The following is a 14,529-nucleotide window of genomic DNA, read 5'->3' as shown; positions in this document are numbered from 1 at the left end:
AATAAAAAAGAAATGAGTCAGTGAGAATAAGGAGACAAACATTCAAGAGTCAGGGTTTGTGGATGGTAGCTGGAGTCACCTACTGCATCTTTATTTTGGTTGCAGAAAACCCCAGCACACCCAGAGAAGCTGCAGCCTGTCCAGCCAGCCACCCTGCAGTCTCAGGTTTCCCGCTGAGCAAAGGTGGCCGCAGGAACTTTATTCTGAAGTCTGCACAGAGCCGCAGGAAACCAGCAGCACCGTTTGACGCGTTGTTGTCCCCTGTGTGCTGCATGTTAGTGTAGAACACGTAGACGTGCGATTCAGATGCTCCTTTGTAGAAACTCAAAAGCTGTTCTGTGCAACTTGAAGTCCAGTTTGGAAACCTCTCCCTCCCCCTAGGCACGCCCAGTGGCCGGAGCCCCTCGGTTGGAGATGGCCGCACCGCTGGTGCAGGGGCTGCGGTCAGCTCACGTCTTTCCTCCGCAGGAGCTCGACCGGACGTGCCGAGCCATGCAGCAGCGGGTCCTGGAGCTCATCCCCCGGATCGCCGACGAACAGCTGACAGAGGAGCTACTCGTCGTCAACGACAATCTCAACAATGTGTTCCTGCGCCACGAACGGTAGGACTCCCTCCCCCCTCAGCCTCTGTCCACCGGCCCACCTTGTAGCTTCCATTCTTCCCCATCCACACCACCTGATCCTCTCTTCTCCCCTCCCAGACATCAGGCCTGCCATCCAGTGTATGTGCCCTCAGTGTCTTCTCCCCACATGGGTGTGAATGCCCAGCCTTTCACCCACCTCTCATCTCCTTCCAGAGTTAGCCCTGCCACCTGTGTCCCTGCGTCCAGCCCCCTGGAGACAGCAGCAGTGGTGGCTGAGAGCACGGGCCTGCAGCCAGACAGTCCTGGTTCTGTGCTTGCTCACTGCACCTCTGCCTGGCTCTGGGGCCTTGGGCGAGTTATTGGCTTAATTAGGGCTCTTTGATTGCAAGCCACACACAGCATTTCTGGCTAACTTAAGCAGAAAAAGAATTTATTGGGAGAATAGCCTCTATTAAATGGGTAACTTTCAGAATCCACAGAAGAGTGAAACAGTGAGGCCTCCCGACAGAGCAGGAAGAACTGATCCCAGGGCAGCTCAGGGGTCCCCGAGGCAGAAACTCCTGGACCATGACCCCAGGGTGTCGCCATCAATAAGTGGACTTCAAACGCCTGCCCCTCTCAGATCCTTCTATCCAAGAGTCAGCTCCCAAGAGAACTCTGATCGGCTCAGCTTTGTTGCGCCCACCAGTTGGGGGTGGGAAGAGGTCCCTCGGTGGCAGTCCCACCAGGATCATGGGAAATGGGGAAAGAGCAGTTCCCAGAGGAGCACTTCGATCTGTTTCAGAAGAAGGGAGCAGGGGTGCTGGGCCTGCAGTGACACGTCCGCACACTCTCTCTGTATCTGTAAAACAAAGCTCGTGGTTCTTGCAGATAACAGAGTCCACGCGGTAATGCCCGTCAAGCACTTAGCCATTGGGGTGTCTGGTACAGGATACCAGTTATTCCAGCCTCATCCAGCCCCTCGTTCATTTCGTGTCTTTATCCACTTGCTGCGTGATTCTAAATTAGTTGCGAGTGGGGTGGGGCTGCTGCCGACCACGTCTGCCCGGCCTCTCCTGCTGGTCGGCTCAGTGGAATTAAGAGTCCCCTCCCTGTCATTCCGGGATGTGGGCTGTGAGGTGGCCCAAGGGCCCCATCTGGGAGTGACTGGGACCTCTCTGACACCCTCACTCATCAAGCCTGGCATTTGCCTGGTGCTTTCCAGTTCCCAGTCACTCATACTCAGTGTCTTCGCTGATCCTCACATCTGAGAGGGAGGTTCCCCGTCACCCCCTTTTTAATAGACAAGGAGACAGAAGTTCAGAAGTCATGTAATTGACCCAAGGTCACACAGTAAGTGTCAGGGCCAGGACTCGAACAGGTCCCAGACTAAGGTCTTCTTGGTCCACCCACCAGCCCCTTGGCTGTCTGGGGTAGTCTCAGGGGCTCCATAAAGCAGTGTAAGAGGTGTGTGTCTTCCTTACGCCGCTTTAGAGAGCCACTGACACACACAAATATGCAAGTATATAACCCAAGTTTCATAAAACGGCACTTCCCTTGACTGTGTGCAGGGCAGTCCCACTTTCTTTTCTGTTGTAGCCTGTTCCTGTGTGTATGCTTCATGCCGGTTGTGACTAACGTGGCCAGATAATTGATAATCAAATTGGGTCACTCTTGCAAGTGAAAGAGGGGCACCGTTAATCATTCTCTGGAGGCAGCAGACATGAAGACATGAACTGGATCCGAGCAGGGCCGACAAGGACATCTCGTCACTGAACGTGACCCCCACGTTGGTGTGGAGCCCCGCCATGCGAGAGCTCTGCCGTCTGTGCTGAGGGGCCACTCTCAGTCCGTCTCCCTGACTCAGGTCTTTTCTATCTCGTAGGTTTGAACGGTTCCGAACAGGCCAGACCGCCAAGGTAAAAGGCTTCTCCTTGGTAACTAGATTATGCCCTTGTGCGTGGGAAGAAGGAGGGCTGTGCCCACCTCCTTCCCTACATATTCTGGACAGGATGTGCCTTCTGATCCAGGCTCACAGACAAGTCCCCTTCCCACTTTTTATGTCATTGTCCCTTTAAAGTAAATAAGGCTCTGCCACCAGCTGATGCCCAAGGGTCTTCCCACCCTCCCAGGGGGTGCAGCTGAGGCTGAGGCCCAGGGCAGGAAGAAAAACTCCATGACTCCCAATCGTAGCTGCTAGGGGCCCTGGTGACAGATCCTCAGGCAAAGAATGCAAGTGCCAGTGCTTTGGGGCAGAAGGGAGTGAGGCTGCAGGCAGGGAGGATGATGGTGGCATCTCCCTTTCCCCCAGGCCCCAAGTGAGGCCGAGGCGGCAGCTGACCTGATGGACATGGGCACTGACCCAGCAGCCCCCAGCAGCCTCTCGTCCCAGCTGGCGGGAATGAGTAAGTGCCGTGTGGGGGCTCTGGCCAAGGGTACGCTGTGCTACTGTGCGCACCCCTGCACTTCTGGGGTGCCCTCCTATTGTACAGTTGGAGCTGGGGCACCAACAGCAGAACGTCAGCCCAGACCCTACCTCACCAGGGTCCCAAGCTGAATCTTGCTGCAAGATTGAACACTCAGGACCAAACATATGGGACTCTCCCTCACAGCCCCACAACTCCTTAGCCCCCTCAGATCTCAGAAATCCCACTGTTCTGTGACTGCCCCTCCACACTGAATTCTCCATGGCCTGAATCAGCTGGGTGAGCTTGGGCAAGTCACTTGTGCGTCCTGTGCCCCTCTTTCCTCTGTAACAGGGGCGGGACTGAAAAAGCTCATACAGGAAACCGGCTGAGATGAGTCCCAGGCCCAGCGCACTCCTGATACATGTTAGCAATTTTATCATTATCAGTATGAGTGGTTTTAGCGTTGTCGACTGCCTGCTTCATGCCGAGCCCTAGGAAATAATGGAGAGAGAGGAGGTGACATGCCCACGGTCCCTCAGCCAGCAGGTGGCCTGCCCCATCCACACGCCCACCCTGTCCACCCCCCTCCATGCCGCTTCTCCAGAGCCCACCCTGGGCCTGGCAGGGAGCAGCTCGGCTACAGCTCAGTGTACAAGGACAGCCGGGCGGACCCTTCACGTGGCCTCTCTCTTCCTGCAGACCTGGGCTCCAGCAGCGTGAGGGCTGGCCTGCAGTCCCTGGAGGCCTCTGGCCGCCTGGAAGACGAGTTTGACATGTTTGCGCTGACACGGGGCAGCTCACTGGCTGACCAACGGAAAGAGTGAGTGGCTGGGCCGCACCCTGCTCCCCTGCAGTCGGGCTGCTTCCTATCAGGGGAGAGCCTCTCTCCAGCCCCTGAACCCCGCTTGTTGGTGGGCACACCGTGTGGAAAGGCACAGCCCCCTGCCTGCACCTTCTCAGGATGGCAGAGTTCCTACCCCCTAAGTCAGTCCCGCACGGCCTGGAGAGCCCTGTGGTCAAGTGACGGACTGTGTGTCCCACCGGCAGGCTGGGTGGGGGAAGGGATGCCTGTCGGTTGATGAGCAGCTGTGTGCCAGAATGTTACAGTCTGATCAGATGAGGAAACTGAGGCACTGAGAGGCTGGGTCTGCTGCCCCTGCTCAGGCAGCTAATGTTTGCCAGTGCTGGGGTGGGAACCCAGGGCTGTCTGGTTCCAAAACACAGTGTCTCCAGCCGGGCCTAGCTCCCCACTGCACTGTCCACCGTGTACCACGCCCTCCGGGGCAGGTGGGGACGGTTCCTGATAAATTCTCAGCGGCTTGTCCAGTCATTTCTGATGTTCCATAGCCATCCATAATTTCCAGAGAAGTCCTTGTTGCCCAACTTCGGTCTCCCCGCTCTGCACTAGAGCTGGAATTCTGTCCTTCCCTGGGGACTGCCCATTTTCAGGGAGATGCTTTCAGCAGCCGAGGCTCGTGCCCAAGTGTCCGCCAGGGGTGGCCCCTTGCCTCGACGTCCCAAGACTGGCTCCATACAGGCCTGTCAGGGAAGCAGTTTGCTTGGGGTTGTTGTCAACCCCTTGCTTATGACCTCGGGGCTGAGCTCTGGGCAGCCAGGCTGTATAACCAAGGAAAGCTCTGGATTCAGAGACCTTCCCAGCAGACCCCCTGGCTCCTCATGGTCATTCGGGTGTCTTTGGGAATGTCCATGGGCCTCCAAAGGGCCCAGGGATACCTCTCCACTCGGGCAAATCCAGGTCAAATCTGACAGGCTGCCGCCATCCAGGGCCACGGGTTGCTCAGAGCCCTGCCCCCTGGCCGTAGGCAGCCCCACTGTGAGACGCGTCTTTAGTCTAGGCAGCTCTATACGCCCCAGCCCAGGTGCTCTGGGAGCAGTGGCTCACGGTTGCCATAGAGTTAGGGGCTCCGTGAGGCTCCTGTGCCGGTAGAGGCTAATGAGTCCGAAGGGACTTGCAGCCAGGAGGGCGGCCCGCCCATATCGGCCCCGGCAGGCAGCACCTGGCCCCCTCGCCAGCCCAGCTGAGACTTACTGTTGCACTGTCACTGCTTTGGGGAGTGGGGCCTTGAGGGGCAGAGGAAAGCACCCCCGCGTGTGCTGTCCAGGCCTGCGGTCTCGCGGGGAGAGGAATGTGCGCATGGACCACTGCCGTGTGGGGCTGAGTACTATCCTGGAGCGGGTACCAGGCCCTGCCGACAGAGGAGGTAGCACACAACTCTGCAGAAAACGCTCAGGGCTGGGCACCGGGGGGGGGGGGGGGGGAGTCAAGATGGCATTTCAGGCCATGGGAACAGCGTGTGCAGAGGCTCAGAGGCAGGGGAGCGCCTGAGACGTCGGGGACAGGGCATATGTGCTGTAACGACAGCAGGTACCTTCTCAGGTCCTGGGCTCTCCCGCAGGCCCTCCCGGGGTGTTGGTCTCCACCCCAGCAGAAAGCGCGGGTAGTGTGCCCTAGCGTGGAGTTCCTCTTTCCTTTGTTCTCCTGCCTGGCAGTCCCTCCCTTAACGCTTCAGCTGGATCTTCTAGCCCTGGTCGCCTGGCTGACCTTTGGACTGCCCACCTTGCCCTGTCCCCTGGGGTTCTTGAATTCTCCGAGGCCTTTTCTGCCTACCTGGTGTCTGGCCCACGCCTCCCTCCGACCTGCGCTGCCTCTGCTTCTGCTCGCCAGGAAGCCAGCTCCTTGTCAGCCCCCCTGTTTCTGCCCCAACCCTGACCGCAGCTCGGAGAATCACTGTCCCTCCAGCTGAGCCGGCTCTTCCACTTGGGACGCCAAGGGGAGTGATGGGGGCATCTAGACCAGCAAGAGTCAGGGGTGGCTTAGCCAGGCTTGGCTGGAAGTGGGGGTGCTCTTCCTCGACTTCTGCCACATCATCAGCCCAGGGACGTACTCCATTGTCTTCTCCAAGAAGCACTAAGTGTCACCCCAACAGGCCCCAGGTCCCGCCCTGCCCACCAGCCTCGCCAGGACCGTGTGAGGAGCAGCCCTCCTCCCTCCTGCGCTGGGCGTGGGGCAGCAGACACTGACCCAGGCTCTGCAGCCCCTTGTGAGCCGCCTCCATCGGGGTGTGCTCGCCCTCCGCTGCGGCAGGCAGGGCCCAGGGGACGCTGAGCTGGGCCTTCGGGGCTGTGTGGGCGTGAGAGAGACAAAAACAGAGCGGGTGGGGAGTAATTAGGGAAGAACACATAGTTCTTCTGAGTGAGGGGAAGCATCGGTTTCTGTGTGTTCCTAGGCTGGACACGCCTTATTCTGCCTTTTCTACACGCACCTGCCATGTCTTAGATACGGGACAGCAGCGTGGCTGCTTCCATGCCTGGGCGAGCAGGCCTTCCCTGGGTCAGGACGTGCTGCTCAGCCTTGGCGTCACTCCCTCCTCGCCAGCTCCCATTGCCCAGATTAACCAGGGCCGCTAAGCTGCTCTCCAGAAGGGCGTGAGCCCACCCCACCCGGGCCTCAGGCTGGCTCCAGCACGGCCTTGCACACTGTCCCTAGCCACTTGCTGTGGATGAACTAGCTAATGACTGCAGTCTTCTGGCTAAGTCCACATCCTGTGGGAGGAGCAGACGGCAGTGCTCTTCAAAATGACTGCCTGGGAATTTGGGAGTCTCATTCAGAAGGCTCCTTTAAGTGCCAGTCCACCCCATTCCCAGGAAGGCACCTTGGCATGGCAAGAGTTAAAAGTGATATGGTCCCAGTTCCTGAAGCCTCGAGCTGGACCAGCCCTGGCTTCAGCAGAGCATGAGGTGCTCCCGGCCACACCTGGAGGGAGAGCCCTCAGCCCTAAGTGTGCAGGGCTTTCCCTTTGAGGCTGGAATTCTGTGGCTCACTTCTTCACCCAAAGCTGAACTGACCTGGTGCTAGGTCTCATCCTCCCCGCTGGGAGTTCAGAGCAAGAATAACAGAGCTTTCCAAGCATCAGGGCTGTGTGCCCAATGCCTCCCCTGCACAGCCCCCTGCAGCAGCCAGGAGAGACACCCCAGTCCCTCGTTAGCGCAGTTTTTCCTCCCACTCCTGGTTTATTCTCTTGCTCCCAAGACTTCACCCCAAAAACAGCAAACACTGCCTTCCCTGTCCTCGTCTGCCCCTCCTGCCCCTCCCAGCCCAATGGCCTTGCTTGCATTTCCTCCCAGCTGCTGGTCCTCCTACCCTGCCTGCTGGCTAGTGTCCCCCAGAGGACATTTAGAATCATCCTCCTGCATGCTGCTGGCAGGGGAGGGGTGGGGAAATCTCCTGCTGGGGCGTCAGTGCTAGACGGCGACTCACCCAGAAGTCTTACGTTTGTTTTCGCAGCAGAATAGAATTCACTGTTCAAATGCAACCTTATATAGAACCACGGTTTATAAAACTGTGAAATGGGAGCTGCTCAAAAAAAAAGAGTCTGTGGCTATGAATTCTCCATGAGCATGGTGTCCCTGGCACTATTTCTCATCCTTGGAGTTTGGTGATAGCCGTTGGTGATCCTGGTCTTGGTCTTTGGCTGGCAACTCCATCCCTCCCTTCTCCAGTGTTGCTGCTGTCTGTCATGCAGGTCACATGTCTGATCCCAGTTCCCAGAGGCAGGAACTGAGGCCCTCTCCACCATTCCCAGGCAGGCCTGCAGGGTAGGAGCCCCTCCTGGGGCCTGAGCCGCCCCTGCCCGGGCATGACCCACATCCACACAGGATGCGAGTCCCGCTCGCCCCGCCCACCCCCCCATTCTCATGTCAGCTGGATGCCTGGTACAGCAAGGGCAGCATCTAATGGGCATGGTGGCCTCTGTGTTTCAGGGTGAAATATGAAGACCCCCAAGCAACGGATGGGCTGGCTGGAGCCCTGGACGCCCGGCAGCAGAACACTGGAGCGGTGAGCAGAGGGGCCCTGCTGCCACCCTGGGGCCTATCTGGAAGGAAGGCGCGGGAGTGCTTGCCCACCGGCCCCTGTGTGTTGGGCAGTGGTTGGCACATCCACAGCCCTCTCCTCACGTGGTTCTCTAGTTGGCCCTTTGTAGCTAATGTGATTATTCCCATTTCACAGCTGAGGAAACTTCCTCAGAGAAGTCGAGTCATCTGCACAAGTTCACACAGCAAGAAAGGGTCAGAGCAAGGATTAAGACCTGAGTCAGGGACAGGGAGCTGGAGTCCAGCAGCCTGGGTTCCACCCCCGCCGCCCACTCTTAGCAGCTGTATGTCCTTAGGGAGGTTACTACTTTTCTGACCCTCAGTTTCTCCCTCTGTACATTGGGGCTTATAGGAGTGCCTGCAGTGGTTTATAGTAGGATGCGTGAGAGGGTGCTTGACACAGAGTTATCAAAGGTGCTTGGCACAGAGTAGAGCTCAGTCAATATGCTACCTCAGTGCCTCTCTGGAGACCCGTTATTTGCAGGAGTGTGGACAGAGCAGGACAAGAGAACAGACCCTAAAACCACAGGGAGGCATCTTATGGCATCATTTTAGTTCCCTTTACTTGCTTGACTGTGTACTGAGTGACAGCCACGTGCCCGGCACTGAGCCCACTGTGGGTGACCCTCCCCCTTGGCAAGAACTCCAAGTACAGTTCTCGTGCCTTTGAATTGATTCTGGATGCCTTTCAGGCGGTGAGACTCGCTGTCCCAGCAAGTGGATATAGCAGCTCCTCGGGAGGCAGTTAGGAACAGCCGGACCTGGGAGTTGGACAGGAGGGGCCATGAAGAGGGTGGCAGAGGAGAGGGCTGGCGACAGCACAGGGCTTCTGAGGCCAGGGTGGGACTGGGTGGTGTGAGACAAAGCCTGAGGGGCAGCAGGGACCAAAGGGCCTCAGGGGCCGCTGGGAGGACTGTGGGTTTTATCCTGCGCGAGGTGGAAGCCATGGACAGTCTTGAGCAGGGGGCACATTTCTCTGACTTGTGTTTTAGAAGGATCCAGAATGGGAGCTGGGAGAGCAGTTAGGAGGCTGTGGAAGCCGCCCAGTCTACCAGGTGGAAAGTCCCAGCGACTCCCATCTCAGGAGTCAGCCCCAGGTCAGAACAGGGCAAGACGAGGAACGCTGTGGAGGCAGGACCTCCTTGATGTGTGGCGTGACCTGCCACTGAGCAGAGCACGTTCCCGCACCGTGCCTTGAGCTTCCCGTCGTCTTTCTTTGTAAGCAGTCGTTTGTCGAGTCCATGCTGTGTGCCAGGCCCTGTGCTGAGCACTCCACGTCCCCCCTTTGCCGAGTCATCACACAGCCCCTATGGCATGTTGTTGTCCCCTCTTACCAGTGAGAAAGCTGAGTCCCAGAGAGGGGTGGAGGGAGACCCCAGTTGTGACGTCCTCAGCGCGGGCCTGGACACAGCCCGGTGGAGTAGTGAATCTACACAGCACTGCCGTGGGGGTGTCCCCACTGACACGGGAGCACACCCAGGCTGAGAACTGGCAGGCGGTTTGCCCGAGGTCTCACGGCTCTTGTTCTGCCCAGCTCCGAAGCCAGTGCTATAACAAGAACCCCAAGGGCCTGCAGAGCTAAGGAGCAGAGGTGAACGTTCCCTGCTCGGCCTGCCTTTTCCAAGGGCCATCATTCTGGCTCCAGGGATCCGGATGATGCGGACGCTCAGGAAGCCTGCTGAAAGCACTGCCCTCTCGGGCCGCCTGGCCTCACGTGGCAGAGCTGGCTCCACAGCCCAGCGGGCAGCATGCCCAGCCAACCCTCCCTGTTGCAGTTGAGGGAGCTGCAGCCCAGAGACGGGTGTCACTTACCCAGGGGCACACAGCAACTCAGGGGCACGACTAGAACTAGAATCCAAGCCTCCTGGCTCCTACACCACCTTGCAGTTAGCTGCAGGGAGGAAACACATGCACATCTACTGCAGGAAAGCAGAAGCTGATAAATTATCGCTCACTCATCCCTGATAACTTGAGAGATGTAAGTGACCTCCACCAGATCAGGGTACGACTTTCTCAAAACCGTGTCAGTGAACACCTGCTTCCAGGGTGCTTAAGTCTGGCAGGATGTAAGGCTGTCTCCCACGAAACCATCAGAACATGATTCTAAGCAGCCAAATACGGAATGGAATCAAGCGCCAACTCTGTGGGCAGCCGGTGTGTGCCCCGGGGTTCACAGTCCTGTGCTGTGGGGATGCTGAACAGCGAGTACCAGGCCCCGTGCCAGCTCTGTCGTGGGTGGGGGAGGCAGAACTCGAGTCTCCCTCTTCCACCAATCTGTTTGCCCATCGATAAACATGAGGGCACCAACATTCCTGGGATGCCCATCAGAATCCCATGAGAGCCAGTGGCCTGGCTGAGGGCTGCCTGCTCCGCCATGGCTCAGGCCCACCCTCGGAGATCTTTTCAGAAAGGGAGGAGGAGCCTTGCCCAGCCCGTTCGGGACTCTGGAGTCCCAGGGCTGGTGTGTTCACTCCATAGTGAGACACCCTCTGCTGCTTCCTGTCCCTGCTCACCTGCCACCACACCCACCGCATACCTACACGCGCGCACACACACCTGGGCCTCCTAAGGTGGTAGCAGGCCTGCTGACCCAAAAGGAGCGTCCCTGTCAGAAAAGGCTGCCAGCGCACCAGTGGCTCTGGCCCGGCCCTTCCCGCCACCCTCAGCGAGACCCTTTCTCACCCAGATGGGAGGCAGCAGCGAGAAGAGCCTCAGTGACTGGATGGTGAGACAAGGCATGGTGAGGAGGGGCCAGGCCGGCCACCCGGAGAGCTGGGGCTGCCGCTCGCAGGGGTCCTGCCCGGGGGGTGCTGTCGGAGGGAGGGGGACCGTTAGACCCAGAGGAGAAGGAGGGGCGCTGTGCATGCCCGGGCAGCCGAGGGCCTGCTGGGCCCAGCCCAGCGTTCAGCACGGTCCCACTCCCTCTGCTCTTGCTTCCACGGCCCCCCAGTGCCCACTTCTGGCTCCTGACTTGGAAGCAAGGCCCAGACAGCCCCTCGGGCAGCTGAGAGGTGGCCGGGGCTCGCCTGGTTCTGGGGCGAGCACCAGCAGAGGGCCGAGCGGGAGAGGGAGCTGGTGTGGGCGGCCCAGGGCACTTGCTGCTGCTGTTGCTGGTGCTGCTGGTGCTGCTGGGAAGCGGCTCCTGCTCTTCTCTGGGCTCTCCTGCTGCCCACTGGCCTCCTCAGCTGCTGGGGACAGAGCTTGGGGACTGAACTGGCTTGGTTGGAAAAAGACTGTCTCTCGCTCTCTTTCCCAAAGTAACTCAGTGGTAACTAGCATTTCCTGAGCGTCTACTCTGTGCCTGGCACTGTGCTAAGCTCTTAAAAGCCATCATCTCAGTTAATCCTCACAGCAACCCGGACGGTAGGTACTGTTGTTATCCTCCCTAACGATGAGCCCAGTGAGGTTCAGAGAAGTTAACCTGCCCAGGGTCACACTGTATTAAGGGGGCCGAGCCAGAATTCAGTTTCTCTGACACCAAAGTCTGTGCCCATTACCTCCACTGGATTCTCCCTCTGAAGATGCTGTTAGAGAAGGAAGCCCCAGACCCCAGCCCCTGTGCAGGAGCCTTTGTGGTAGAGCCCATGTCTTTGTGGCCCAGAGTGAAGTGTCCCCGTGCATGGCCACAGCCCGAGTCCATCAGCCTGGCCTTGTCTGGTCATCTGGGCACTCCCTCCACTCCAGCCCTTCTGTGGCCCTCTCCACCGTGCACCCTGGGTCTGAGGAGGTGTGGGAGACCCGGTGGTCCCTGGCCCACAATGGTGCCCCTTCTGGACCTTGATGGCCGGCCCTGCCTGGGCTTTGCATGTTCATCTGTCAGGGGCTCCTCAGCACCTGTGCTGCCCTGGGCCTGAGCACGCAGCAATTCCCTCCAGCCTGGAGCTCCCCCGCCTTGGTGTGTGGGAGCCGGGAGTCCATTCTTTCCTCGTGACCCTGCTCCAACTGTTCAGAGCCCCCTCCCTGTCCCCTGCTGAGCCTACTGGCCCTGCACCGCCCTTGCCCACGGTGGGCAAGCCTGGCACAGTGGGCAGAATTGTGGGTCCCAGGCCCCTGGGCAGGAGCCATCCTGGAGGGGATGCCAGGATCTCACCCCGTCAAAGGGGGCAGGGCAGGTCTGACAGGCCCCATTTTATAAGGAAGGAGGCTCAGGGATGGGTGACTGCCCCAGGCCACCCGGCCGGTGGACCCCGAGCTGGCAGGGCCTTCTACCCTGTCAGCCAGTGCACTGCCCCTCCCTGCCTCACCCTCTGCCCTTCCTTCCAGATCCCTGTCACCCAGGCCTGCCTCATGGAGGACATCGAGCAGTGGCTGTCTACTGATGTGGTAAGTCGGGGCCCACCCAGCCCAGAGGCGAAGGCAAAGGCCCCCTCCTCGCCCACCCGACAGGGGGCTCCCATTTTTCTCATGAGGAAGTGGCATGGGGCAGGGTGAACAGCTGTGAGGAGGGGAGCGTTAATGTAGGACACCTCAGCAGCTGGAAGTGTCCCACCTCCTGCCACCCGCCCACCTCCTTCTGGGCACTTCCCTTCAGAGAAGGACCACACCCCTCGCAGCTGCTGGAACTTGCTCACATGTCGGGTCCCAGGGTGTGAGCCCACTGTAGGGAAGAAGGAGTGGACTGAGGGTACCCAAGGAGCCACAATAGCGCTAGCTCTGCTCCTGCAGTGGCTCAGGTGACCTCCCGCCACTCAGAGGGAAATGCCACGGCAGCCCCATCTTACAGATCAGGAGACTGACGGGCAGCTGTGTCGAGGGGTGCCGGGCCCGGAGGAGGCAGGCAGGGCCCAGACGGTCTCCAGAGCCCTGGCGCCCCCCAGTGAGCGGAAGGGCAGAGTCAGCCTCAGCCCCCCATCCAGGGCTCCCTCCCCAGCGCCGCAGCCCCCCTCTCTGGGTGCCGAAGACGCCGTGCCTGCGCTCTGCAGGCCCAGAGGCTGCCTGCTGCGGGTGGCCAAGACCGTGTGTCTGCCCCAGGTCAGGCGAGGGTCTGTCTGTTTCTGTTGGGCGGCAGAAGGCCTACCCCCTCCCCAGCCCACAATTTCAGCGTGCACGGCCTCAGTCTCTGGGTGTTGGCCTGTCCACTGCTCTAGCGATGAAAGGCACTAGCGTTCATGGAGGACCCTCTGGGCACCACACCCTGTGCTTAGCGCCCTGCATGTGGTATTCCCTCATAGCTTCCCCGCAACCCAGTGAGTTTACCGACCTGAAAACCGAGGCTCAGAGAAGTTAGGTGACACCCAAGGCGTGGGCTCAGGAAGGGGTAGGGGCCGAGGTTCAAGTCCTGGGCCCACGCAGAGCCTGAGTCTGAGGTTCAGCAGCTTGACCCCCACCCTGCCCGCCCCGCTTTGCCAGAAGGACTGGCCATTCTCCTGCAGCTGACTTCTGCCTCCTGCTTTCTCAGGGGAATGATGTGGAAGAGCCCAAGGGCGTCACCAGTGAAGGTAGGAGGCCCTGGCCCTGCCCGCCCCCCACCGCACGCCCGCTGCTCTGGCTTGGAGCCCACCCCCAGCTTCTCTCTCCTTACTCTAGAGTTTGACAAGTTCCTGGAAGAACGGGCCAAGGTGGCTGATCGGTTGCCCAACCTCTCCAGCCCCTCAGCCGAGGGGCCCCCGGGTCCCCCTCCTGGCCCTGCCCCTCGGAAGAAGACCCAGGAGAAAGATGATGACACGCTGTTTGCCTTATGAGTGTGGAGTCTGGCACCCTGCAGCCCAAGCCCCCGCTGCTCCCACAACCCTTGGCTGGGGCCCCTCTCCCTCCTTCGGTGTTCAGGCTGCTTTGAGGGTGGCTTGTTTCCCCTTCTCTCCTCCTCGAGAATGGGGCCGACCCAGCAGCAGCTGGGCCAGTGGGGAGGCAGCCAGATGCACTGGGGGAACAGGTCAGTTCTACATTGAGATCCTGGCTGCTCCTGCCTCTTTCCCCACCCCAACCGACCACTACGACTTTGCTGAGACTGAGAGGCCCCAGGACAGACAGGCCAGCTGCTTAGTTGCCCCAGGTGACTCTCCCTGCCCTGGGTGATCCCCTCCCTGGACCCATCCCCAGAGGAACCCTCTGCAGAGCCCATGCTGCCAGTCGAGGCCTGGCTGGAGGCAGCAAAAGCTCTGTTACAGCCTCTGATCCATTCCTCTGCTGCTGCTGCCTCCCAGGGTTCGCAGGCTTTGGGCAGCTGTTGGGGGCAGGGTGTGCGGCCCTCTGCTGAGCTGCACGTTGTCCGGGTACGAAGCTGCACATGGTTGGGGCGAGACCGCAGCAGCCCCAGGCTGCCAGGGGAGGCTCCCGGGATGCCTGGAGCACCTGTGGCCCCACCACCTCCTCCACTGCCTTCGCCTCCATCCTTCCTCTGTTCCTCCCGGGCAGGGCTCCCTCCGAGCACTGAGCCCACCCACCTGCTGGTGATCTTGTGCTGGGAGAGGTGCCGTTTGTATCCCCAAATAAAGGTAGAAAACCACCCTGCTAGCAGCGTTGTTCCGTCTCCAGGTGGGAAGAGACTTCTTGGCTCACCAGGGGCAGGGACTACTTGGGCTGGGCTGGGGGCCATCCAGGAGACAGGCGTCTGCAGATGGTACAGGTGGAGCAGCAGGACTGGGCCCCAGCAACGCCTGTCACCAGGCACAGGCAGGTGCAGCCCTCACACCTCCGCACAGGCTCCAGCCACGATTCCCCTGCCA

The 14,529-nt window shown here is 59.7% G+C and overlaps 1 protein-coding gene across 2 annotated transcripts in view; it reads left to right on the top strand.

Moving 5' to 3' along the window:
• The window catches only part of TOM1 (target of myb1 membrane trafficking protein), a 40,329-nt gene extending 26,020 nt beyond the window's left edge, over positions 1–14,309 (top strand). Inside the window, exons 8-15 of one of the 2 annotated variants that reach the window (XM_058568466.1) lie at positions 469–602; positions 2,449–2,482; positions 2,875–2,968; positions 3,671–3,791; positions 7,754–7,829; positions 12,128–12,187; positions 13,263–13,302; positions 13,391–14,309. In XM_058568466.1, the coding sequence (XP_058424449.1) occupies positions 469–602; positions 2,449–2,482; positions 2,875–2,968; positions 3,671–3,791; positions 7,754–7,829; positions 12,128–12,187; positions 13,263–13,302; positions 13,391–13,545 (714 nt within the window). In that variant the 3' untranslated portion in view covers positions 13,546–14,309. Of the gene's footprint in view, positions 1–468; positions 603–2,448; positions 2,483–2,874; positions 2,969–3,670; positions 3,792–7,753; positions 7,830–10,550; positions 11,699–12,127; positions 12,188–13,262; positions 13,303–13,390 lie in introns of those variants that run through there. The other variant, XM_058568465.1, reaches the window with a different exon arrangement.
• The last annotated feature ends 220 nt before the right edge of the window (positions 14,310–14,529 follow it).

Source organism: Diceros bicornis, chromosome 25, assembly GCF_020826845.1.
Source record: "Diceros bicornis minor isolate mBicDic1 chromosome 25, mDicBic1.mat.cur, whole genome shotgun sequence".
NCBI lineage: Eukaryota > Metazoa > Chordata > Mammalia > Perissodactyla > Rhinocerotidae > Diceros > Diceros bicornis.
This window is presented reverse-complemented; position numbering and strand designations above follow the sequence as displayed.